Source organism: Takifugu rubripes, chromosome 17 (genome assembly GCF_901000725.2).
Source record: "Takifugu rubripes chromosome 17, fTakRub1.2, whole genome shotgun sequence".
NCBI lineage: Eukaryota > Metazoa > Chordata > Actinopteri > Tetraodontiformes > Tetraodontidae > Takifugu > Takifugu rubripes.
In genome coordinates, this window is record NC_042301.1 from 9,611,758 (window position 1) to 9,635,283 (window position 23,526).

At 41.7% G+C, this 23,526-nt stretch overlaps 4 protein-coding genes across 11 annotated transcripts in view; 3 read left to right on the forward strand and 1 right to left on the reverse strand.

Moving 5' to 3' along the window:
* Positions 1–153: 153 nt before the first annotated feature.
* On the forward strand, positions 154–1,626 carry LOC101072270 (transcription factor IIIA-like). Its single transcript, XM_003972271.3, has 2 exons — positions 154–795; positions 998–1,626. The coding sequence occupies exons 1-2, from the start codon at positions 236–238 to the stop codon at positions 1,515–1,517; spliced, it is 1,080 nt and encodes a 359-aa protein (XP_003972320.1). The 5' UTR covers positions 154–235; the 3' UTR covers positions 1,518–1,626.
* Positions 1,627–9,902: 8,276 nt separating this feature from the next.
* wdr83 (WD repeat domain containing 83) lies at positions 9,903–13,373 on the reverse strand. Its single transcript, XM_003972272.3, has 10 exons — positions 13,263–13,373; positions 12,712–12,822; positions 12,404–12,524; positions 12,208–12,313; positions 12,038–12,086; positions 11,681–11,807; positions 11,500–11,567; positions 11,065–11,173; positions 10,536–10,650; positions 9,903–10,456 (listed from the first exon to the last, which is right to left on the reverse strand). Exons 2-10 carry the CDS (start codon positions 12,812–12,814, stop codon positions 10,304–10,306), a joined length of 951 nt encoding a protein of 316 aa, XP_003972321.1. The 5' UTR covers positions 12,815–12,822; positions 13,263–13,373; the 3' UTR covers positions 9,903–10,303.
* Positions 13,374–13,422: 49 nt separating this feature from the next.
* wdr83os (WD repeat domain 83 opposite strand) lies at positions 13,423–16,489 on the forward strand. Its single transcript, XM_003972265.3, has 4 exons — positions 13,423–13,597; positions 13,987–14,092; positions 15,256–15,353; positions 16,152–16,489. The coding sequence occupies exons 1-4, from the start codon at positions 13,548–13,550 to the stop codon at positions 16,216–16,218; spliced, it is 321 nt and encodes a 106-aa protein (XP_003972314.1). The 5' UTR covers positions 13,423–13,547; the 3' UTR covers positions 16,219–16,489.
* Positions 16,490–17,791: 1,302 nt separating this feature from the next.
* Positions 17,792–23,526, forward strand: part of cacna1ab (calcium channel, voltage-dependent, P/Q type, alpha 1A subunit, b) — an 86,788-nt gene continuing 81,053 nt past the window's right edge. For 5 of the 8 annotated variants that reach the window (XM_029850435.1, XM_029850436.1, XM_029850437.1 and 2 more), the window contains exon 1: positions 17,792–18,104. The gene's annotated coding sequence lies outside the window, so the exon portion shown is untranslated. The remainder of the gene's footprint in view (positions 18,105–23,526) is intronic. The other 3 variants (XM_029850442.1, XM_029850440.1, XM_029850441.1) reach the window with 2 other exon arrangements.

A 23,526-nucleotide genomic window follows, 5' to 3' on the forward strand; every position in this document is an offset into this window, starting at 1 on the left:
AATTTAAAACATGAAATGATTCATTTATGCACCTTTTTCTTGAAGAAAATGGTCCCACATACACCATACATACTTCTTCACCTATGGGGGCAGTGTTACACTCCCGGCTTCCCGATTACGCAAAGTAGAAGAAGACCGCGTGACAGCGTAAGTGATCATGGGAAATATCAGCGAGGTTCTAAAACGTGTCTGTCACTAATTTCGTTCCTCGTGAAGGCTTATTAATGCCTCGGCAATGGAAGCTGGCTCGGAAATACAGAAACGTTATATCTGCTCGTTTGTTGGATGTCAGGCGGCCTATAACAAACAGTGGAAACTGGACGCTCATCTGTGCAAACACACGGGAATAAAACCGTTTACATGTGACCGCGACGGTTGCGGGAAGTCCTTCTGTAGCCAGTATCACCTAGCCCGGCATGACCTCAGTCACAGTGGCGTGAAGCCGTTTCGATGCTCGGTAGACGGCTGCGAGGACGCCTTCACCACTAACGCCAATCGAGACCGGCACGTCAGCCGCGTACACAGTTCGGACAGGAAGAAGTACGCGTGCCGATGGGACGGCTGCGGACTCGAGTTCAAGAAGAACAAACAGCTTAAAGCCCACATGTGCGAACAGCACACCCAGCTGCCTCCGTACCGGTGCACGCACGACGGTTGTGAAATGCGGTTCGCCTTTCCGAGCAAACTGAAGAGGCATGAGAAGGTCCACCGAGGTTACCCGTGCTCGGAGGAGGGATGCGGCTTCACTGGGAAGACCTGGACCGACTACCTGAACCACCGGAAAGAGCAACACAGGCGAGTCCTGGGTCCGGATAAAGATCAGATTTATCTTGAACAGAAACGAGAGGAAGGGAGGAAGTAGTCTCCTTAAAATTAATGAAAGCCTAATTTGTTTTGTCGTGTCTTCAGCCACATTTCATATTAGCATTGGTTGATCCCATCTGACAATCGTAACAGAGTCTTGAGAACTTCTAACATCCTATTTTTCTTCTCACAGGCGACTCCTCAAATGTGATCAGTGCAGCAAAGAGTTCCGTGACTCCTGGTTCCTTCAGCAACATCAGCGTGTTCATGCTGACACGCGTGTGGTCCTCCTGTGTCCCCACCAGGGTTGTGGCAGGTCGTTTACCACCGTATTCAACCTAGAGAGCCACATTGGCTCTTTCCACGAGGAGTTGCGGCCCTGGGTTTGCACACAGGTTGGCTGTGGGAAAAAGTTCACCATGAAGCAGAGTCTCCATCGTCACAGCATTGTGCACGACCCTCAGAGGAAGAAACTGAAGAAGCCCAGAGCTTCACAATCACTGGCCTCCAAACTTAGTGGGTACAAGGAAACAAAGACAGTGCTGGTTAAAAAGAAAAAGGAGCCAGAATCTGTCAGAAGGTCTCTGCAGGCCGCTGAAACGCACTCTTCTGTTGAGCTGTTGTCACTCCTGCAGGACACGTCTTTGCAGTGCAACCCTGCGGTGGACACGCATGGAATCACTGCCGCCCTGACAGCACCTCTCACCGTTTAGTCAGACACTTGAGTCTGGAACAATCATGAGAGGAATCTATACTTAAGACACTTTTGATAATTTTTCAGTGTTTTCATTCCTGCAGCCAATAAATGTGATCGAATTAAAACATTTTGTGGAAAATCTTTTTGATCCATCTTGTAAAATTAAGAAGATATATATTTCATGATGTCACAATATTTACTGCCAAACACATGGAATAAAATCTGTGCTCCACTAGGTAATATTTTTAAAAATTGTCTATCTGTAATTTTGTATGTTTTACTTGTTTTACTGCTGCTCTTGCACATTATAGGAATACACATTACCTATTCCTTACTATTTATATATATATATATACAGTATGTCTTATCTTATTTATCTTATTCTAGTGTTTATTGTCTTCTCTATGTTGAATGTTGCAGCGTCACACCAAGACAAATTCCTAGCTTGTGTAATACTGTGTACTACATGAACAATGGCAATAAATAAATCTGATTCTGATTCTGTATTTCTTTAAAATGATTCCTGTAAATGTAGGAATGTAGATACAAAAAAGTCAAACTTAGTTACTGAACATATCTTGTATTTAGAGCATAAATTACAGAAAATTTCAGTAATCTTATTTAATATCAAAATGAATAAAAATTTTGTTAGTTCCGTGTATTTTGCCACTGCTGGTTGACGACGAGGGTGACGCAGTCAGTGTCAATCAATCTTTATTTATATAGCGTCTGTTACAATCAAAATTGTTTCTAGGCGTTTTACAGAATCCCAGGGCCTGGCCCCCAACAAGCAACAGTGGCAAGGAAAAACTCCCCTTTGACAGGAAGAAACCTTGAGCAGGACCAGGCTCATATAGGGGGACCCTCCTGCTGATGGCCAGCTGGGTAGAGAGAGAGGAGAGAATAGGCATAAATCATAGAAAATACATACAGAAATACATTATATTAAGTAAAGTAAGCTGCTGGTAGAGTTAAGTTGAGTGGGTCAGCGGGGTCGGAGGTCAGTATGCAGCTCTGAAGGCGGCGATACCTGTAGATCAGAGGTGTCAAACTCAAATACCCAGTGGGCCAAAATTAAAAACTCGGACGTTACGGGCCAACATTGATATTTATTGAAAAAAAAATCTTCCTCCAGCTATAACACAGGACTTTTTGATATGGACCCAAAATAATTTTGCTCTACAACTAAACATGTAACAAGCAAAGCTTAACACAATATATAACTTATTATTGCACACATGCAAAATCGAAATTCAAATTAAAAAATACATCACTGGCATTCATTTTCTTTTTATTTGCAGACTTCTGAATTAAATTTCAACAGCAATCTTTTGCCATTGTAAGTTAATGTAATGTAAATCTAATGCCTTTTCATCTCCTACTTTCTGGCGCCTTGGAGTCATTTCCAAGTGTTTGTGCTTGTCTTGGTGTTGCAAGACAGACAGCTTTTACATATCTAAACAGATATTCTGCCTCCTACCTGTTCAGAAAGGTCCTATTTTCTGCCTTTCCTTTAATCATTTTTCAGCGGGGTAGTGCGGTGCCAGAATTAGCATTAGCATATAAGGCCGCTATGACTACTTCCTCTCTCTTGGTGGCTGGCAAGCCACAAATTGGTGCATTACCACCACCAACTGATGTGCAGTGTGGATTTTCACACCAAAACGCCAGCAGAGAATTCTGTAGTATTTGTAGTATTGGCACATGCGCTTTAAGCGATAATACCGGCGGGCCAGCTCTAAGAGTCAATTGTTATTGCTTCGCGGGCCAAATATAATTACATTGTGGGCCAAATTTGGCCCATGGGCCGGAGTTTGACACCTATGCTGTAGATGAACACAGAAGGGGTGGGAGAAGCAGAAAAACTACACAAGAAATAACATCACTAGTCTACTTGCAGGAGGAGGAGGAGGAGGAGAGGAGACCATTTCCCAGTGGGGTGACAGAGGCCTGTCAGGTGATCATGTTTCTGGACCCCGGCAGCCTCGGCCTATAGCAGCATAACTAACATGTTAATCTAATGATTAGACGACCCCCTAAGTATGATAATTTGTCTGTCTATGATAGTAACTGGGACTACAGAATTAGTAACAATACGCTTTTTCAAAATGGTAGGTTTTAAGTCTAATCTTAAAAGTGGCGATGGAGTCAGCCTCCCGTACCTGGACAGGGAGCTGGTTCCACAGCAGGGGGGCTGGTAGCTAAATGCACAGCCCCCATTCTACCCCTAGAGACTCTGGGCACCACAAGTAGACCAGCAATCTGAGAGCAGAGCGGTCTATTGGGCTGATAAGGTGTCACTAGCTCCTCCAGGTAGGATGGAGCTAGGCCTCTGAGGACCTTGTAGGTCAGAAGAAGAATTTTAAAAATTATTCTGAATTTAATGGGCAGCCAATGAAGAGACGCCAGTACAGGAGTTATGTGATCTCTTTTGTCAATACCTGTCAGAACTCTAGCTGCAGCATTTTGGATCACGTGGAGGCTTCTTAAAGAGTTGTTAATAAAGAATTACAATAGTCCAGCCTAGAAGTAACAAATGCATGGACTAACTTTTCAGCATCATGCCACGCCAGTAGTTTTCATATCTTTGCAATGTTTCTCAGGTGAAAAATGGCACTTCTAGAGACTATTTTAATATGTGAGTTGAAGGACAGATTTTGATCAAAAGTTACTCCAAGATTCCTCACAGAGAGACTAGATGTTAATGAGATACCATCTAGAGTGATCATGTGATCCAATCTATCCCTGAGAGGTTCAGGACCAAACACCATGACCTCAGTTTTTCCTGAGTTAAGGAGGAGGAAATTTGAAGACATCCAAGACTTTATGTCTTTAAGACAGGTCTGAAGCTTCACTAACTTCTATGTCTCCTCTGGTTTCATGGATAAATATAGCTGAGTGTCATCAGCATAACAATGATAATTTATCCCATGCTGCCGAATAATGTTCCCTAAGGGAAGCATGTACAAGGTGAAAAGCATTGGTGCAAGTACAGAACCTTGTGGAACTCCATGGCTAACCCTATTGTATGAAAAGGGAATGCCATGGACATGAGCAAACTGGTATCTATCTGATGAATACGATCTAAAGCAGTCTAATGCTGTCCCTTTAATCCCAATCATAGGTTCCAATCTATGTAACAGGATGCTGTGATCAACTGTATTAAAAGCAGCACTGAGGTCCAGCAGAACCAGCATAGAGACCAGTCCATGATCTGTAGTTATAAGAAGATCATTAGTAACTTTAATAAGTGCTGTTTCTGTGCTGTGATGAGCTCTAAAGCCTGACTGAAACATCTCAAACAGTTTGTTTCTCTGCAGGTGCTCCAGCAACTGTCACCACCACCTTCTCAAGAATTTTAGAGATAAAAGGAAGGTTGGATATCGGCCTGTAATTTGCTAACACGTAAGGATCCAGTGATGTTTTTTTAAGCAATGACTTAATCACTGCCACCTTGTGGGACCGGGGTACATAACCTGTCACAATTGATCTGGTCCAGGATAGATCTGCCTATCAATGGTAAAACATCCTTCAACAGGTGTGTTGGGATGGGATCTAAAAGACACGTGGTGGACTTGGATTTCTGAATTAGCGATGACGCCTCAGAAAAGTATATAGGGCTGAAGGAGTTTAAGGGCTCGTTGGAAACCCTGTATGTTCCCACAGTCAGCACATCTAGTGATGGTCCAGTTGTTGGGATGGCCTGGTTAGCGTTTTCTCTGATCGCTAGAACTTTATCAGTGAAGAAGCTCATGAAGTCTTCACCATTAAGGGAAGAAGGGATACGAAGGGATAGTGTGATTCTTGGTTAATTTGGCCACAGTGCTGAAAAGAAACCTTGGGTTGTTCTTGTTTTCTTCAATTAAAGAAGAAAAAGGGTGACTCTAACTCTGCTGTAACAATTATGTTTGAGATGATTGTTACAGATATGTTATAAATTCTGGAGTAGGAGATTATTTGGACTTATTTCAAGCTCTTAATATGAAACAAAATATTTACAATGAGCAGGAAATTAATGCAATGAGTACATTTTTACGTTTGAAACAATGATGATATATAGGTACATATATTTTTTATATTTTTGGAAACTCATCATCATGGAAACATTACAAACTAAAGCGTTGGTTGTATAATGATTATTCACCAAAAACATGATCATTAATCAAAACGGTCAGAGCTCCACTACCACACAAACATCTGTGTTAATGCTGAGGTGTCCGTAATGAATCAGACAAAACACAATGTTTTCCTATTTTACAAGGCTTTTGTCATAATCAGCTTGCGAAAGAAAAGCAAACCAGGGTTAGGGTTTATGGTTCACACATATTTTCTGTCATATTTCTTGGCTGTAGGTGAGCATTGCACCAGGGTGGAGAGGGTGATTGGTGTGTGTTTGGCTAGAAAAACAAGCTGCAGATTCTTGTGTCTTCATGAGATCTGGATGAGAATCTCAGCTGTGATCAGCAGATTTACAGCATAAACAGGAGCGATTTTGCAAGTTTGACCTTCCAAGTATAAATCCTCTCTGAATATTTCCCATCACAGGAAGGATCATTGGGAAGCCTCATCCTCACATTCCTGCCCTGCTCTGCTCAGACGAGCCCTATAAGGACTGACTGTGACCATCACACAAACAGCATCAGGCTGCTTTCATTATTGTTAACAAACGTGTAATGTTCCGGTGGTGTTTCCTGACTACATGATTGGGATCAGATTTAATTCATTGTGTTTAAAGCAAAAAAACAAACAGTACAATGATTAATAGTTCTGATGAGCACATTTCAGCTACTCTCAAAAGTTCAGAGGACAAGCAACTAGTGATGCGACAGATTGTCATTAGCTGATTATCAGAATAGATGTGTAACAAATCACTTATTTATTCGTTTTGCTAAACTCCTGATGAAGTTCTGCATTCAGTCAGCTGTGAGGAGTTTTTCTCGCTGGTTTCTGGAGAGGATACCACTGAAACAAAAATTGTCTACACATAAACTAAAGTGTTATTCATTTACATCTGGCAGATGTTCCATAAATCCTCAAAGTAGACGATTTATTTAGCCTTTTGTCTGATGGGGACAGACATCCCGGAAACGGTGCGTTTCTAAAAATGACTGATTTTGAGCTCTGCGGGCCTCGCGTGCTGAACGTGTAGGAATGCAGGAGAGATTGAGCACTGGGAGTTGGCTAGATCAGACCAGAAACCAGACAAATTTGACATTTATGTATGGGAGGAGAAGCAGCTCAGGTGTGTTTCTGGGATGCGATGTCACTGCTAGGAAAGCTGGGTCATCATGGGGACAAAGGAACCTCTTGGTGTCCACCAACCACCCTTATATACTCAAACTGACCGGAACATACAATCTGTACTGCACCTCAATGTGCTCAATTTTCCTTTGTCATAGATGTCAGCTCATAGGCATCTCTGAACCTCTATAAAGAAGGGTGTGCTGAAGAATTTAAGATGATATAAATCTGTAAGAAATTCTCAGGTTTGTTCTGTTTGGAGTTTGTGGGTATTTTCTTCTTCTCAGAGTCCATAGGTTATTCTACTTGAATGTGGATTCGGTGTTTAGGGTTTGTGCCACCTTCCCTCATGCAGAAAAAATATTTTTTTGAATTCCTGCTGCCAGACAATCCAGAATTCCATGATAATTCTCTCAGTAGTGATCCAAAGGAAATGCTTTACCTCCCCACCCTCTCTGGCTTTCTTTTCTTCTATCGCCTCCTCTCTTCTCTATCTTTGATAGAGTTTGAAGGAATCTGCCAGGAACTTTTCACCTTTTGTGCACAGATGAGTTAACAGTATATTTAGAGATTTATTCCGGGAACTACCAGGGAATAATCAGCTCACAGATGAGCAAGTTGAATGGAGGAAGTTAAATATTGATATATTATATATAAGAGGTTTGAGAGAAAAATAAACAGAAGATAGAAATATATATATATATATATAAATAATATATATATAAGTAAAATTAAATTAAACATACATTTATTTGTAGCTGACGAAGAGTTAAACTAAAATCCCAAATGATCTTTCATTTAAATGTATAATTTAGTTCAGGGCAGCTCAAGGTCATCTTTGGAAGAACTGTTGAAATTCCTGGCAGTACATTTAGAAAATTATTGAGTTTTGGTTGGTTTTGGTCTCACCAATTTATATTTGAATGGAGACATGTTTAATATATTGATTTAATATTAAGGATACATTCAAAGAAAAAAATTATACTAGCCTGATCTCTCCTAATCCATTCTGTTCTTATGTAGATACATTTGAATGTAAGGAATTTTTCCAGATAATAATGATATTGAATATATGCCCCCCTTCCTGAAGCAAGAATCCCCTTTGTGGCATGTTTAGGTCCCATAACCATTATATAATGCATATTCTACATACTCTACATTTTAGTGTCACATTTCTGCTAAAATCCCTCAATTTATGGAGCAGCTCTAGTGGAGTCCTCCTTGGTGGAATGTCTGCTGAACAGTTGCTGAATGTTATCACCTGACTGTTTTTTATTTTGCGTCTGACCTCTTCTTTTTGGCTTTTTGACCTGTACAAGGCATGGCCTCCTAGGGTAATTTGTCCCTTTCTGTTCCCAAAACCGATCAGGGATGAAGTGTCATTTTTGAGATGACCTTTTGGCTTCCTGCCCCTCCACTTCCGTCTCCGCGCTATCTGCTGATTCATTTACCACGCATACTTTTCAGCGTCAGCTGGATGACATCACTGGTTTGCAGTTTTAAAGAAGCGCAGGGACGCCTGGGATGCCATGTTTGAACACATTCAACTTCCAATGGAAAAAGCATCTGAGTGCAACTCAGCAATAAACCAGTGATTTAAACCAATTTGATAATCCCAACAGGACACATTCTGGGTCAAACACCCATCTGCCCTCCTCCACTCCCTGTCAGATCATCCCGTCACCCCCCCCCCCATCCCGCCCGTCTCTGAGGGCTATATATTGGAGGCCCGCGTCTTGAGCATCATTCGTACCTGCAGACGTTGAAACCATGGACCACAGAAAGAGCAGAAACTCTCAGATGATGTCGCTGTTGAAGCTGGTTGTCGTCCTGTTTTATGTCCATGGAGGAGAGGGCCACTGGCTGACATCTGGGATTGGTGAGTGCTGGAGGTCGGGAGGATGAAACCTTTTTACCTGCTCCCTTCGAAACACTTTTTACTTTCACACAGGAGTTATTATGCGATTCAGATTGCAAATTACAGCTCTGCTTCGAAATGTATTAGCTTAGAACTTTCTTGCAGTATGTCAAGAAAACTTTTTATGTTTTCCAGGTAAGAAACTAGAAACAGCATCTTTGACTGTGGACAGCAGAACCAGAGATCTAGCAGCAGATGGTGAGCAAACACAAGCATCTGGATCGGGTCCTCCATTGGACCCCTCACTCCTGACCCGGTCCCGTCGCTCCACCCTGGACTCCTCCTGCGGCCTGCGCTCCATCCTGCTGCAGGTTCGAGATCTCGGTTTGGGCTACGACTCCGATGAGATTGTCCTGTTCAAGTACTGCGGTGGGACGTGCCCCCGCATCACCTCCAACCACGACCTCACTCTGGCCAACCTGCTGCACAGCGGCGTGCTCCCTCAGCTGGCATCCGGTGATCTGTGGCACCACACGCCCTGCTGCAGGCCCACCCACCATGAAGACATGGCCTTCCTGGATAACTCACACCGCTGGCATAAGGTGGAGAAGCTGTCAGCCGCAGGCTGCAGCTGTGTGGGGTAGACCGCTGAATCAGAGCTGGGGGGCATTTTGTTGGCCAAAATAAGAGCGATGAATTCTGTCTATTCCCCTGAAACTATTAATGTAATCGGATTTTTTTTTTTTGCCATCGCTTGAACCTCAAAGGAACTTAATTTACTCGTGAGACTTTTAGGTTTATTCACCTTCAGGAAAACAAATTTTTAATGATTCATTAATATCAAATAGGTTTTCTAAAACATTGTAAACATCTGAGATCGTCTCTTGAAGTTGTGCAGATGTGATTTTATTTATGGAAAAAGACTAAAATCGAGATCTGCTTAAAAAAAAAATGTTATATGAATACCTATATGAATAATAAGGGATTGAAATAGATGAGACTGTTTTTTAATAATCTGAAATATTTATTAAAAACCTGTGGAATTTAGCATTATAAACCTAAGTTTTGAAATTAAGAAGCTGCGTAAACACATGGCTGAGTGAAGCTTGTTCTCATCAGTCCAGCCAGGTTTTTTCCCTGTATTTATGTAAAATAAGTTATTTATTTATTTGTTGCATCTCCTTTTTTCATGCTGATTAACTTATTGTGTATTGTGCTTGTGTACTTTTGTCATCTTGTGCAGTTTCTATTACATTTAGGGGCCTTCAGTGTTGATTTGAAGAGGTAAAGAATGATGCTGTGTTATTCACAAAAGAACATTTTTAATTGAGACTGACAAAATTAAAGGTCTTTACTTGTTACAAGACTGTTACAAAGTGGTCATTTTTGTCATTTGGCCATACTTTATTTCAATAAAAGCAACACTTATAGACAATATGGAGAAAAAGAAACTGACCTCAGCTACTTCATGTTTTTCTTACAATTCTGTGTCCTTTTTAAGCAAATTTCCTCGCCTATATACTAGAGATGCCCAAACATCTTAAGGCTTTGAACTGACTAGCCAGAGACAACAAATGAGCTTTGAGTTCCAAGTCTCCGCTCTGAAAGTGGACCACTTTCTTTTCGTATGACTCTGGTCAGAATATAACGTTATTTTGAGTGAAATTGAGGTGTTTGGGGTTTTGGAGCTGATTTCATGATTTCTATTTGCCCATCGCTTCCTCTGTCTCATCTGGCTCAGTGCCCCAGACCTGGACATGTCTCTCCATGGCCGTGAGGAGGATAGTCTCTGTAGGGTGGAAGGACAGCGACTGGACAACAGCTTTCCCCACTGGCACTTTCAAGGACAAAGACCCCTGTAGAGGAGACAAGCGTTAAAGCTTCATAAAATAACTTTCAGGTAGGATGAGGACATAAATATACAGATAAACTCACTTCCACCAGGTCCCAGCAGTAAACGTGGCCATCTTCAGAGCAACTCAGGACGTGAGTGTCTTTACTGGACAGGCAGCAGTCCAGCTTATAGCCATTCATCTTGTGTCCTGTATACCTGCGGGAAACATACAAATAATACACAAGAACTTCAGTGATCCATTCTCGTTGTGGTTTAACACCAATATGCCGCCAGGTGTCACTGTTTCCCCAAGAGCGAAGGCTAAAAGAAGTTTTACCCACAGGGTTACATCTTCAAACCGATGGAGTGTTTGGATGAGATGTATACATGTGTTTGTATTTATTATCAGTGCTGTCAGATGTTTTTCAGCATATGAGTTCATGGTCTGGATTCATGTTTCAACAACACTCACGTCTGTTCTTTCCTATATTCAAAGTGCTGCAGTGTACAAGAGGCCAGATCAATCTTTGTTTAAATCATGGTTTAAAAAAAAGGTTTATTATGACTGATGTATTCATGAAAGTAGTGAAGTAAATTCATTACAGAAAAGGTGCTTTAAACAAGACTTACTCTCCCAGCATCTCCCCTGTGCTCTTGTCCAGCAGCCTGACGGTAGAATCCAGACTGGAGCTCAAAGTGCACTGACCATCACGACTGAAGCACACACATGTGATGGGACCTGGAACACACACAAAATGGTTATCTCCTGGTTTCCCCAGTTAAACATCTTAAAAGGGAATTCGATTTTTTTTTTTTTAAACAACAACTGTAAACTATTAACAGACTAAACTAACCCTAAACACCGAAAAGACTTCCTGACATAATAAATATCTTTGCTGATTATCCAAGTAAGATCTCTGCGTCAACTGGACCTGGAAGATTGAGAATATTCACAGACATCTTTGCTATTTGTCTTCTACATATTAAGAGTAACAGTATATTTTATATATTAACAGTCTTCTGTTGATATTATCAGTTTTAGTGAGTTGTAAAAAGATTAATTACTGCTGACGAAGTCCACATGCAGCTGTCCCATTCTCAGGTCATAGCGCCTCACTCTGCCATCCACTGATCTAAACAGTGAAACGGTGAAATCAGACCTCAGTTGACCATGTGCCAGTTGTAATGTGCGATGATAGATTGGTGATATGCACGAGATGTGTGCACATGTGCGTGATGTGCTGACCCAGTAAGCAGCTCATGTTGCACCACCTTTAGGCTGCTGATACTGTCCCGAGCCTCATCAAGAACCTGGATGGGGTCATTTCTTCGAGATCTAGTGTCCCAGCAGCGGACTGTTCCATCTATGGACCCTGGAAACAAGACAAAAGACACACATACATTTCATAACATCAGTTATTTTGCTTCATAACCACAATAATCCATTTTAATGGCCAATCTAATTAATTGACTTAATTTATCTTGTTAACTATCACTAGGGAGAAGAAGTTATAAGACTGCAGAATTTGAGCAGCAATTTGTGTTTATTAGGATTTTGTTTTTCAAATGAAGACTTTGTATTGAGTAATGGATTGTGTCTGACCAGACAAGATGACACTGCCCTCCTCATTAAACTGGACACAGTTGACTTTCTGTGGGAGGAGAATCAGACAGATGAAACCAGTAGGAAAGGTAAAGCACAGAGCCTGAAAACAAAACAAATCTGACAAATTTAAATAAGAAATTTAATAAGTTTAAATAAGAAGTCCTCACCCCAGCATGTCCTCTGAATTTGCGTGTCACGTTGCCTGAGCCAACATCCCATAAGATCACCGTCTTATCAGAGCTGCAGGAGCAAACCTGGCTGCTGTCATAGGAACTGTTAAAACAAATGAGGTTTCTCACTGTGTTGGATGAAGGTTTCAACTGTGTTTGTCTTTCTTAAGTCATTTACACATTTTCCAATCACCTGTCAGCATCCAAAACCTCGTACCCATGACCAGTGTATGTCTTCAGCACTGTGCCCTGTTTCACACTCCACAGTTTCAGAGATTTGTCACTGCCACAAGACAGCAAATAGTTCCCATCGACTGATGATAAAGGGAGAAAAGAAAGTTTGACACAATCATTTCTACTACCAGTATGAGCTCCACGAGGGTTAAAATGCAGATACTCATTTATACTTGTCACTTGTACAAAGAGATGAATTTAAGAATCAACTTCTTTTTTCAGCCTCTTATCCACTAGTTGGAGCTAAGTAAAAGTTAGTGGTCTTACCATTAAAGCGGACGGCCCTGATAGCTCCTTGTTGACAGTCGATGGTCCGAAGCAGATGGTTGGGAAGCTGAGGAACCTGAGGTCTGGGTTCTGGGAAGGCCATCACAGAACCTATGTGGACGAACAAACGCTGAAAACGATCACTTTAATCCTTACTAATAGATTAACCATCAAACAAATGTTGTCTAGGTGAAGTGAAATTAAAACAGGAAACATTTACCTTAAAACTGTACATTACATTTGGTTTACTAAATATGCCCACCACGAACATAAACAGTATATGCTCCTTCTTCGCTAAAATATTCTGCACCCTCATCATATATTGATCAGAGCAGATATATTGATTAAAAACGAATCACCTTCTTTGCTTTGAAATATTAAGTGATACATTTTTAACTATTCCTTAACATGTTAGCTAGCACAACTGACAAATATATATTAAAATACTTCCGTAATCTAATTTATATCGTACACTAACAATTGTGCTCGTATATTTAAGCGTTGCAACATTACATCCACGTTTCAATCTTTCATATACATTTATAACTTACTTTATTTTAGCAACAAATAAGGTCTTCCATTCATTTCACCCATGATATTTGCTACTTTGCGCAATGCACACTGGGATAACGTGGATATGTCAAAATAAAGGTTGAAACGCTCATCCTGGGGTTCTTCTTGAACTACGCCAAACCAAATGCTTTTATTTTGAAGTTTGCGAGAATGACAGAACTCGTCTCGTTCATTCCTGTTGCCTCTGCGTTGGAGCCAGCTTGTTTATCGGTGACTGGTTTTTAACTTTTTTTTGGTACTCAACCAGTTTGTCGTCACCTACAATGTCTTCTAACAACATGGCAGACCCAAGAAGACAAAACAAGATTTTACGGTAAGATTTCAATTCCGACAAAATAAAATCTGAACGGTACTGGATCCCATATTAGCTTGCAGCTATCAGTAACAAGCTAATGTGACGTGAACCAGTTAAAAGGATTAAAACGGTGAAATACATACAGCTGACTCACTCTACTTTTTGTACAATATCAGTCACCGAGCCTGCATTGCTTTATATTTGATGATACGGTGCAACAATATGCAATCGTTGACGTGTCATTCGTCTAACACGGAGAGAGACAGACTTTATTTGTCATTAATGTTTGCATCAAAATGAAATTACGATGCAATGGCTCAGTGCACAACAGGAATAATGACAGCAGGTCACATGTTTGGATTAATGTGGCTTCGGGACCCTTTAAAGCCTCTTTTGTTGTGTTGCAGGTACAAACCACCCAGCACAGATTCCAATCCCACTCTGGAGGACCCCACACCTGATTACATGAACCTGCTGGGCATGATTTTCAGCATGTGTGGACTGATGCTCAAGGTGAGCTGTTAAATACACTTCATACCTTTGGAATGTTGAACTTTTAAATCTAATACCAGGATAAATCAATTCTTGAATTCATTTTCAGTCCATGTAATAATAACAATAACAACAACACTAATAATAAAATGCATTTTATTTGAAGTGACTTTTTGGACCCTCATTACACAATCAGCATTGACAATAGGAGCTACTGCTTCTCTCAAAGTCTGAAAGTCTTCTCTGAAAGTAAGATGCTATTCTAAAGAGGTGAAACATCTTCCAGTTCCTTTCAAGATTTGAGCCTGGAGTGAGAGCCTTAAACCAATAAGATATGGACATCTTCAACACCATTATATCACAGATAGACAGATTTTATAATTGGGGTGGTTGGCACTGCAGGGGACAAGCCCTGGGTGTAGACATAACTGGGAAGGTGACAAAACGCCTTCAGAGCACTGCCAAGGTACCCTTCAGCATGTAAGAAACCCCCCCAGGATGACTCACTGGGCTCCAGCACCCTCCCCTCACTCAAGGAGGAAAATGGCAGTGAAGGAAAAAAAATCTAGAATTAATTAATAGAGCTGCAGTTGATGTTTTGAACCTTTAGGAAAACCGCAGACTTCTGTGACTGCATGTGTGTGCATTTGCATGTGAACACTCTGAAGCACCGCTGCCCCTGAAGGGTGGACGTCGGTCTAGCACAGCGCTTCCATTTATAAGATTAAAGGTGAAATCGCCTTTTGGTTGAAAAGATGAAGGGCATCTTTTACCTTTGAGCTCTGAGGGCTCTCAGAGCACCAAACCAACTAAACAAAAGGGGATGGCAGCAGGGTAAGGGGCATCCCACACCCAGCACATCATAGAATTTGTCTTTGTATCAGGATTTTCATTTTATTTTTAAAGATTTAACATGAACTACAAGCAATATATAATTTTAAAAAATTCCCATCAACATGAATGTAATGCTTAAGCTATTTGCTGTTTATTATTTAATGAATTGTAAATAATAAGCATTTTTACAGTATCTTTTAATGACATGATAATAGTGTAAATTACAAGTCTGTCTTGTCTTTCTGGACAGATGTCTTCAGCACTCACAACCCACCTGATGTCTTGTTTTTGTGTCATCCTTAGTTTTGGTGTGTATATCTCCTCAAACTTGTTGCTTTTCCTTGTTCCAGCTCAAGTGGTGCGCCTGGATCGCAGTCTACTGCTCTTTCATCAGTTTTGCAAACTCCAGAAGCTCAGAGGACACTAAACAGATGATGAGCAGTTTCATGTGAGACCACACTGCTTTAACTTCCTACACGAACCCTCCTCTAACATGCATTGTTGTCATGCGATGTCATTATTTTGTGGCAAAACAAATATAAAAATCTTTGTTGGGATATTTGTAGTGCTCTTGTTGAACATCTCTTTGATGGTAAAATTCAAGACATGTATTAAGACTGTAAGGTTTTACTTGAAGAGGCTCTTATTTGTGGTACAAACTATTTAAGGTGCAGCATATGTTAAATTTGAATTACCCAGCTTGGAAACGGTAGGTTAGACTCACTTCTGTCTGCTGCTGGACATGAACCGAGCCAGCTTTAATGTCCAAAAGCTTTTAACTGTTTGACCTCCAATGGTGGTACATTTCCATTTAGTTTTAAAAGAGGGTGAGTACAGGGCTCCAGTCTAGGCTTTAGCAGACAGACTCCTAATAAGGAAAAACCTCCTGGCCCATTGTCTCAATGAGGTCACGTTAAAGATGAGCTCGATGTGCCCGTAGTGGAGTAGCGTGAAATGTTTGGCTCAGCAAATAATGTCTGATGGTGAACTCGATGCACCGGTATTGAAGTTTGTTGAAGTGGTTCAAGGCCAGTTTTAGGACATTTGTCAATAGCCAAGATATGATAGGAGTATCCTTGTGTCATTAAACAAAGAGCACGTGGATAAGATGGCAGCAGTGGGTTGACTTCTTCTATTTCTACCTACCATCTTTATGTCTTTCCTTTGGTGTGCACCATTGAGGATCATGCATGTGGGCGTGTCTGACCTGTATCCTCATGCTGTCTTTGTTCTGTTGGGTTTGCAGGTTGTCTATCTCAGCAGTTGTCATGTCCTACCTCCAGAACCCACAGCCAATGTCACCACCATGGTAACACAAAGCCCAAACAAACAGAAGAACAATGAAGCAAACTGCTGTTGCGGGATGGCCAAACATCCAATGGCTCTGGAGGATGGTTTGATAGAGAAGAAGACAGTGGCTGGACACAGTGAAGAGTGGACAAACGTTCTTCCAAAGCATTTGTCTCTTTTCTCTTTTTTTTAACAGTTTCTTAGGCTGTTGTTGTTCATGCAAATTTTACTATCTGCCTAATCTGTAATTAAATAAAATAAATAAAAGTTGGATTGATTCACTTTGCACTACTACACAATGACACTTTTTGTTTGTCTGGAAGACACATTTTAGTACCTTTAGTGTCTCAAACTATCATTTAGTCCTTTTGCATCAGGGAGAAAGTGAAATGGGGATGTCCTCCTGTGGTACTTTGGGCTTTTGGACATATTTGGGACAGGACCAAATGCAGAGCCAGGGCCTGCTGGTCCAAACTACATCTCCCATAATGCCATGGAGAATGTCTCAGAGTTCTGGGGGGAGAGGTCAGAGGTGATGGGATACCTCTGCAGCATGGACCGATATCAACAGAAGAGGACTGACAGGTCAACACCTCGGTGAGTATTTATCTTGTTTCTGGTTGAATAATAATCACTTTTTAATTGTAGTTTTAATAATTTTGTAGCTCATCAACACTATCTGAAGTAGGACCTCAGTCAATTTCTGGATACTCTGGTGCAATGATGTGCTGGCAGAAGCACCGATGCGTGATGGGAAACAGGCTAGCCAATCAATACTGTCAATGACTTCATCATCGAGGAACTGCTGACATGCTCCAGCCACATGAGGCCAAGCATTGTAGTGCACCAGAGGCAACCTGGGGGTTACTGCACCAGCATACATTCTAATTCCTGAAGGCAAGATGTTATTCTTGGAGGTGAACAGTGGCTATATTGGTGGGAATGAAAGGCTTCTGATTTAGCAGACCACAGCAGAGTGACGATTTTCTGGCTGCCTCACAGCAGGACACAAGAGGGCTCAAATATGTACATTTCTCTTTCTCCACCATGCAATCCACTGCATTTTGGAAAGCACTCTAAAAATAAAGCTTCTTCGATCAGAAAATCACAGCATAAACTCTCATTAAATTAGTTAAATCCATCACAATATTGAAGTCCCCGACTAGATTCAGGGTTTTACCTTCAGAACCGATTGGCCTCAATCAAGATAAGGTTTATTAAGGGTTTTTTTTATGTGGGGTTTGTTTATTCCAGCACACACTGGTGGCAGCATCTTGTAGGGTAGGGTGAATTTTAAGGTTTAATTAGGTCTGTTTGTCTGTCCTGTGACGAACTTGTAGCTCGTCCAAGATGTATTGCCTATCTGAGGGAGAGCACAATCCACAACGTGAATGTTTGATACACTAGTTAGCTACAACAATTTAATAATCGATTATTGTAAAATCAGTAAAGAGTGGGAGAGAGGGGGCGACAGAGGAAAATGCTGAAGAGGGGTGGAAAGAGAGAAAGAGGGAAAGAGGAGTGACGTTGGACACACACACACACACGCACACACACACACACACACACACTGCTGTGGAAGAACAGCAGGCAGCGACCGCGGACAGATTCATCACGGCCGTTAAACGCGTCGGGCTCCACTTTTGGCTCCAGCTGCAGACACTCTCGGGCCGGCGGACCTCACCTTTCCCGGGATGTTCTGGATGTGAACATGGAGTTTTCTTCCTCTCCTGTGTTGGATACGTTTTCCCGAGTCCGCTCGCCTAGTTGTCCCAGCATCGCTGACTGGTGTCCCGCCGCCTCCTCCTCAGCCGCCCCGCAGGTGAGCCGGTCGGGGGCGCCGAAGAAGAGAGCCTGTGGGCGGGTGTGGAGTTCAGGGCACCCGGAGAGAAGCGCACCAACCAAGCAGGTACAAATGAACCCGACTTTTTTGATTATTATGGAATAATAATTTCATAGTGGTTTTACAGTCCGTCACTTAATCACTTCTTTGCAATTTGTCGTTTCTGAGGAAACATTCATAACCTGAAAGCTATAAAAGTCTCAAAATATTTATGATTTTATTATTAGGGTTCCTAAAATTACACATTTGAATTAATGTAAAAAAAACCTAGATTCAGTGTAAAATACAGTAATAGTAATACAGTAATAGTTCTTGATGCAATATTAAGATGTCAGTGTTGTTTATTTTGCCCCCCCCCCCCCCCCCCCCCCCCCCCCTTTTTTTAAAAATAAATTAAAAGAAAATTCATTAATGCATATGTTTCTAAGCTTTCTGAACAATCATCTTTGTAAGATGGAGTTTTTACTGAGTGATCCTTCTACTTTAGACTCTTTAAACTTTCAGTGTTGGAAAAAATTGAATCCAGAACTTTAAAAATTTGCTTTTTAGAGGAGTCCCACCCTTGTAATTATGCACCGATGCTCCCTCAGATCTCATGACTCAACATTTGACAGATGGATGATACTCTGCAGCAGAGTAACGATCCCCTCAGAGCCTGGAGCATCTTCATCTCTGAGCAATAATAACTGGGTTTGCTCAGACCCGGCTAAACCAGAGAAGCGGCAGCAGTGTATTTACTGAAGCCTCATCACACAGAGACCTTTGCACCTCTTATTGAGCAAGGACAAGGACCTATGAGCAGAACACACAACAGTTAAATATTTGGATGTAAAATGGAAAAATCCTCCTCATCATATATTCAGGTGAACTGGATCAATAACTGATGAATGCTGCAACATTTTTCTTCTTGGGTCTGCACACAAGTGACAAAGACAAGTGATTGGCATAAAAAACACAGTATCCTATAAATATGTTATTCAGGTGAAGAAAGAACCCAGAATGATAATGAAAAAGAACATTCACATGAAATATCAAGAACTGGTCCAGATTCAGCCTCCATTTATGCAATATGTAGAACATTTGTGATCACACCTTCTGCTTCTGCTTCTGGTTCCCCCACAGTTTCAGACAGGAATTAAGAGCGTAACCCCCCAGTGGGTCCCCTGAAGGAGTCGTGACAGTTTTGAGGTTTTCTGCCTACATTCACAACATACATACATACATACATACATACATACATACATACATACATACATACATACATACACACACAGACACATATTGGTTTATTCTGTAATGCCAACACAATGATTCCAGGTTAACTCTGGATGCAGTTGGGATGCATCTCAGTCATCCTCTCATTGGGATTGGCTGGCTGGCTGCTACTCCCATCAAATTAAGCCAGTGTCTTCTTTCTCAATGAAATGTGAACACACACACACACACACACACACACACACACACACACACACACACGCACACACACACACACACACACATACATACATACATACATACATACATACATACATACATACATACATACATACATACATACATACATACATACATACATACATGCGAGGTTCTGCTATCTGAGGGGAGAGTTATATAAAATCTCTCCGTACAGATCTCAGAGGTATTATTCCTCCTCTTGGCCAGAAATATTCTTGGCTTTTTCTCTGTCCTTTTACTATTTTGACACCAACATCATAAGTTTCAGATCTTACAGATGCTTCGCAGCTACTAGAAGTCCTACTCCAACCCACGAGATGGGAGATCCAAAATAGAGCGGATTTATTCTGACAGGAGTGTCTCTATTCTTGTTTACGGACTCCGGCCTCACACCTGCCCTCTTGCCAGTTGCTTCTGGGTCATCTCTCTGCTGAATGCCCCTCCATCTCTTTATCCATCAACCCATCTGTGTTCTCATCCCTTCATTTGTCAGTTTTACTCCACCGAATTGAACTTTATTGGCATGAGACGAAACAGCGGCGCTGTCAGTATGTATTTGTCAGGCTGAACCAATGAGAAACAGAAGCTGCCAAGATGAAAAATAAATAACCAGTAATGGGGATGAACACATCCAGGAGATAAAGCTCCAAACAGATGAAGCACATGTGATGCTGCTCACAGCATCGTCTGATCGGAACAACATGAGGCATTTAAAGCAAGATGGAGGGATTGATGAAGTCTTTTCCTTTATGAAGTGGCTTTAATAGCGGATGTTTTTGGTTGCACATCAAAGACATTAAAGAATGCCAATGGGAGCATGCAAAATCCAACTTTAGACGCAGCAATATCTTCACGCCTTTATTCCACAGAGGTAGGGGCTCTGTTTTAATCTCTGTATGTAAATATATGAACTAACACAGTACTGTCCATTATATATTTTATTAATTTATTAAAATTACATCTGAATGTGATTATCTTAGAAATGTAACTGCTGAGGAAAGTGAAGTCAATAAACATGGCTTCTATCTGACCAGCTACAGCAGAGATACATGTGGCTACAGTGGCAGCAGAGCAAACGGCACCATATTTGATATTAGCTGTCTCCAACTCTGACGTTGGGGATGATGTAATTAATTTAAGGGTCATTTGGCTGTGTTGTTTCCTGCTTTGACATTATATATTATTCATGCAACTTACTTCAAATGTGGGTCTTTTACTTGTGGGCTACTTTTCCACTGCGCTAATGCCCCCTGAATTAAATTTTCTGATATCTTTATACATTTTATTGCCCCGTGAAGGCTTTCCAGGCTATCAGTGATGCAGGTAGTTCTATTCCCAGTCTGTCGTAAATCAGTTACAGTCGTCATGGGTGTACTAGCTGGAGCAAACAACAGTCTTATGTGTTGAAGCAAGGGTGAATCTGTGTTTTGTGTTAGTCCTGGCGACACTCAAAATAAAATAATCTATTGTTCACTGTTATTAGGGTTCAAGGGAAGTCATTTGGAGCTGTCCCAGATGTGTTTTGTGGTGAAAACTCTGTCCCTCCGTGTCTGTTTTGTCTGGGTTTTTCTTGGCTGCCTCTCGGTGTCCATCAGTGACTCAGATTTAATACCACCATCTCCTCCGCCACACCGTCATTTTGGCCAGTGCTCTCAGAATAATGGCTGCCAGCTGATTTTATTCATGCCCCAAGTTGGCACGCTGACTCACAGAGACTGTTTACATTTTAATTAGTTTTTCTCAGGCCAAGATCACTTGATCTCCATTTGCTAATTGGAAAAATGTTTTGTTTTAAGCAGAATAGTGATGCGTTGATCTTCGTGAACGTGGTGATGGACTGTACGAGTGTCTTTGCTTTAAAGTTCCAACCTTGGGATCACAGGTTTATTTATACCCTCTGGATTTTCATGACTTTTTTTTCCTGGAGAACAGAGTTTATGTAGAACAGCTGACCAGCAGATCGGTGTTTAATCCCTCATCTTAAATCCTTCTCTTCCCTGGTCTCCATCTCAGTTATTTTATATTTCGATTTGCATTTGACCTAAAACTATATTCTCCAAACAGAAAGAGAGACTTTGTGTGACTCCTGTTTCCCCCCAGAAGCCAGAGAAAGGCACTGTTAGCATTCACCTGCTTCATGATGGATGCGGCAGTTGACGAGCTGCGAGCACAGAGGTCAGACTGTTAGGAGGGTTGATGGGCAGAAAGAGGTCAGTGGAAGTCAGACGGGGGGACCAGGAGAGCGCCAGCTGCATGTGGATGATGGACCACCGTCAAACCTGCTCTGTGAGAGGCTTTCTTTCTTTTCTTTTCTTTCTGTAACACTACCACTCTGCCCAGTCTCAGTCTGACCGTTAAGACTGTTGTACATGTTTTAGTGACATGTACAACATCTGTGGAGCTAAAATATCCCTTGCACAAATGTTCTAACATTGAAACGGGCTGTCCAAGGCCCATTTAATGACAGCAAAGCAGCCTAGCAGAGTGCTGAGCATCCTGCTGATGAGCTGCTGACTGTGCCGTCAGCTGCCAACACAGTCAATCACCAGGACAACAGGAAAGGATGTTGTACCTGCATCTTGTTGTAGTTTGGCTGACTTTGCTGCCTCCTGTTCTGGAGCTTAGAGAGATAGAAAATGGCTTTTAATTGGGTTTTTAGGGTCAGTTTTTTAAACAAATGACAGCTGTAATGACAAGGCAAAAAAAAGAAACAGATTGCATTATGGGTAACTAGCAGAGAAAACAAAAACTCTTCTAAGGAATTTATTATTTTTCTTACATCCCCATATTTTAAATCTCAGCTGAAGTGTGAAGTTAGATCATTTTACACTTCCTTGTCCTGACACATGCAGAATCCCTTTAGCTTCACACCTGATTCCTCATCTTTCCCTGGCAAGAATGTCTCAGTGTTGGGCAGAGATTGTGTTCAGTGACCTTCCAGTCAGAATCTGTCCCCTATGATGCTGAGGCATCGCACCCATTTCTCGGAAACGCATCAAACGTGCATCAGTTTGCCAGTTTCTCAAGCAGATGTGTATCAGCACAAATGCAGAAAACAAAGGACCGAATACTGAAAACATTAACAGTTTTTTACCTTCTGATCTGCTGTGAATTAATGATGTAACCTTGTGCATTTCTCACTTTGATAGAAGGAAGAACTGATTTGACCTCGGCTATTCAATAGATGACGGAAAGAAAAATGTTCTCCTCATAATTCTGCCACAAAGGCAGCATCTATATGTGCTGTTACCCTTCGCGGCTAAACCTGAAAGGTCACAGTAGCCACCGTGATGTTCTTCCAGTCGTGGCAGAAGAGCGTAGATGTGGAGGATGAGGCCTGCTGCTGTGGATGGGTCTTGCTGACCCTGACAAACCCGACACGTGGAGGCATCCTTTCTCCCCTTTGCTGACACCAGAGTTGAGAAACGGCTTTACACATAGTGAATGAATGTGAGAAAAGATTCTGCGTCATCTGCGCTGCTCTGCTGTGGCATCCTCATCAGCAGTCAGCCTCTGATTGTCTCATCCGTCATGTCCACTGATCTCTTCCACCGTTGCCGCCTCAGCATCTTTAACCCTACCTTCTGCACGACGCTGTGGTTTCCTCTGTTCCCACAATGCCCTCACACCTTCCTCCTTCATGTGTTCCCTTTCTTTCATCAGCCCTCCCTCCCCATCCCCCCTCCCTCTCTGTCACCCGAGTCCTCACTGTCCACTTCTTACCCTTGCTCTGGGTATGCTAACACACACATGCAAAGTCCTGACCATAGCATTATGTCCTATCAGGGCACCTGCAGTGTGAGTATAAATCTGCGTGTGTCCGTCTCAGTCAGTTAGTTTCACTTTCACACCACGTCAGGGGGAAATTATGTGGAATGCTGCTTCAGCAGAAGTCTGCTGAGCACAAATGTTGTTCTCACGTGCAAGGAACACCCACAGATGCTTTTATTTCTTTGTTTTAAGAGTTGTGTTGTAATTCTTGGTTTTTGTGAGTTCTTGTTTGTTGTCTTCTTCTTGTCCCGTTTGTCTTTGC

What these genes read in the sequence shown, in the direction of transcription:
- LOC101072270 (XM_003972271.3), top strand. Translation starts at nt 236, where the DNA reads ATGGAAGCTGGCTCGGAAATACAGAAACGTTATATCTGCTCGTTTGTT. An exon ending in CACCGGAAAGAGCAACACAG is followed by an intron (nt 796 to 997) that starts GCGAGTCCTGGG and finishes TTCTTCTCACAG; the next exon opens with GCGACTCCTCAAATGTGATC.
- wdr83 (XM_003972272.3), bottom strand. Translation starts at nt 12,814, where the DNA reads ATGGCCTTCCCAGAACCCAGACCTCAGGTTCCTCAGCTTCCCAACCAT. An exon ending in GAGGTTTTGGATGCTGACAG is followed by an intron (nt 12,314 to 12,403) that starts GTGATTGGAAAA and finishes TTGTTTTAACAG; the next exon opens with TTCCTATGACAGCAGCCAGG. An exon ending in GCATGTGGACTTCGTCAGCA is followed by an intron (nt 11,174 to 11,499) that starts GTAATTAATCTT and finishes TGTGTGTTCCAG; the next exon opens with GTCCCATCACATGTGTGTGC.
- wdr83os (XM_003972265.3), top strand. Translation starts at nt 13,548, where the DNA reads ATGTCTTCTAACAACATGGCAGACCCAAGAAGACAAAACAAGATTTTA. An exon ending in AGACAAAACAAGATTTTACG is followed by an intron (nt 13,598 to 13,986) that starts GTAAGATTTCAA and finishes GTTGTGTTGCAG; the next exon opens with GTACAAACCACCCAGCACAG. An exon ending in TGTGTGGACTGATGCTCAAG is followed by an intron (nt 14,093 to 15,255) that starts GTGAGCTGTTAA and finishes TCCTTGTTCCAG; the next exon opens with CTCAAGTGGTGCGCCTGGAT.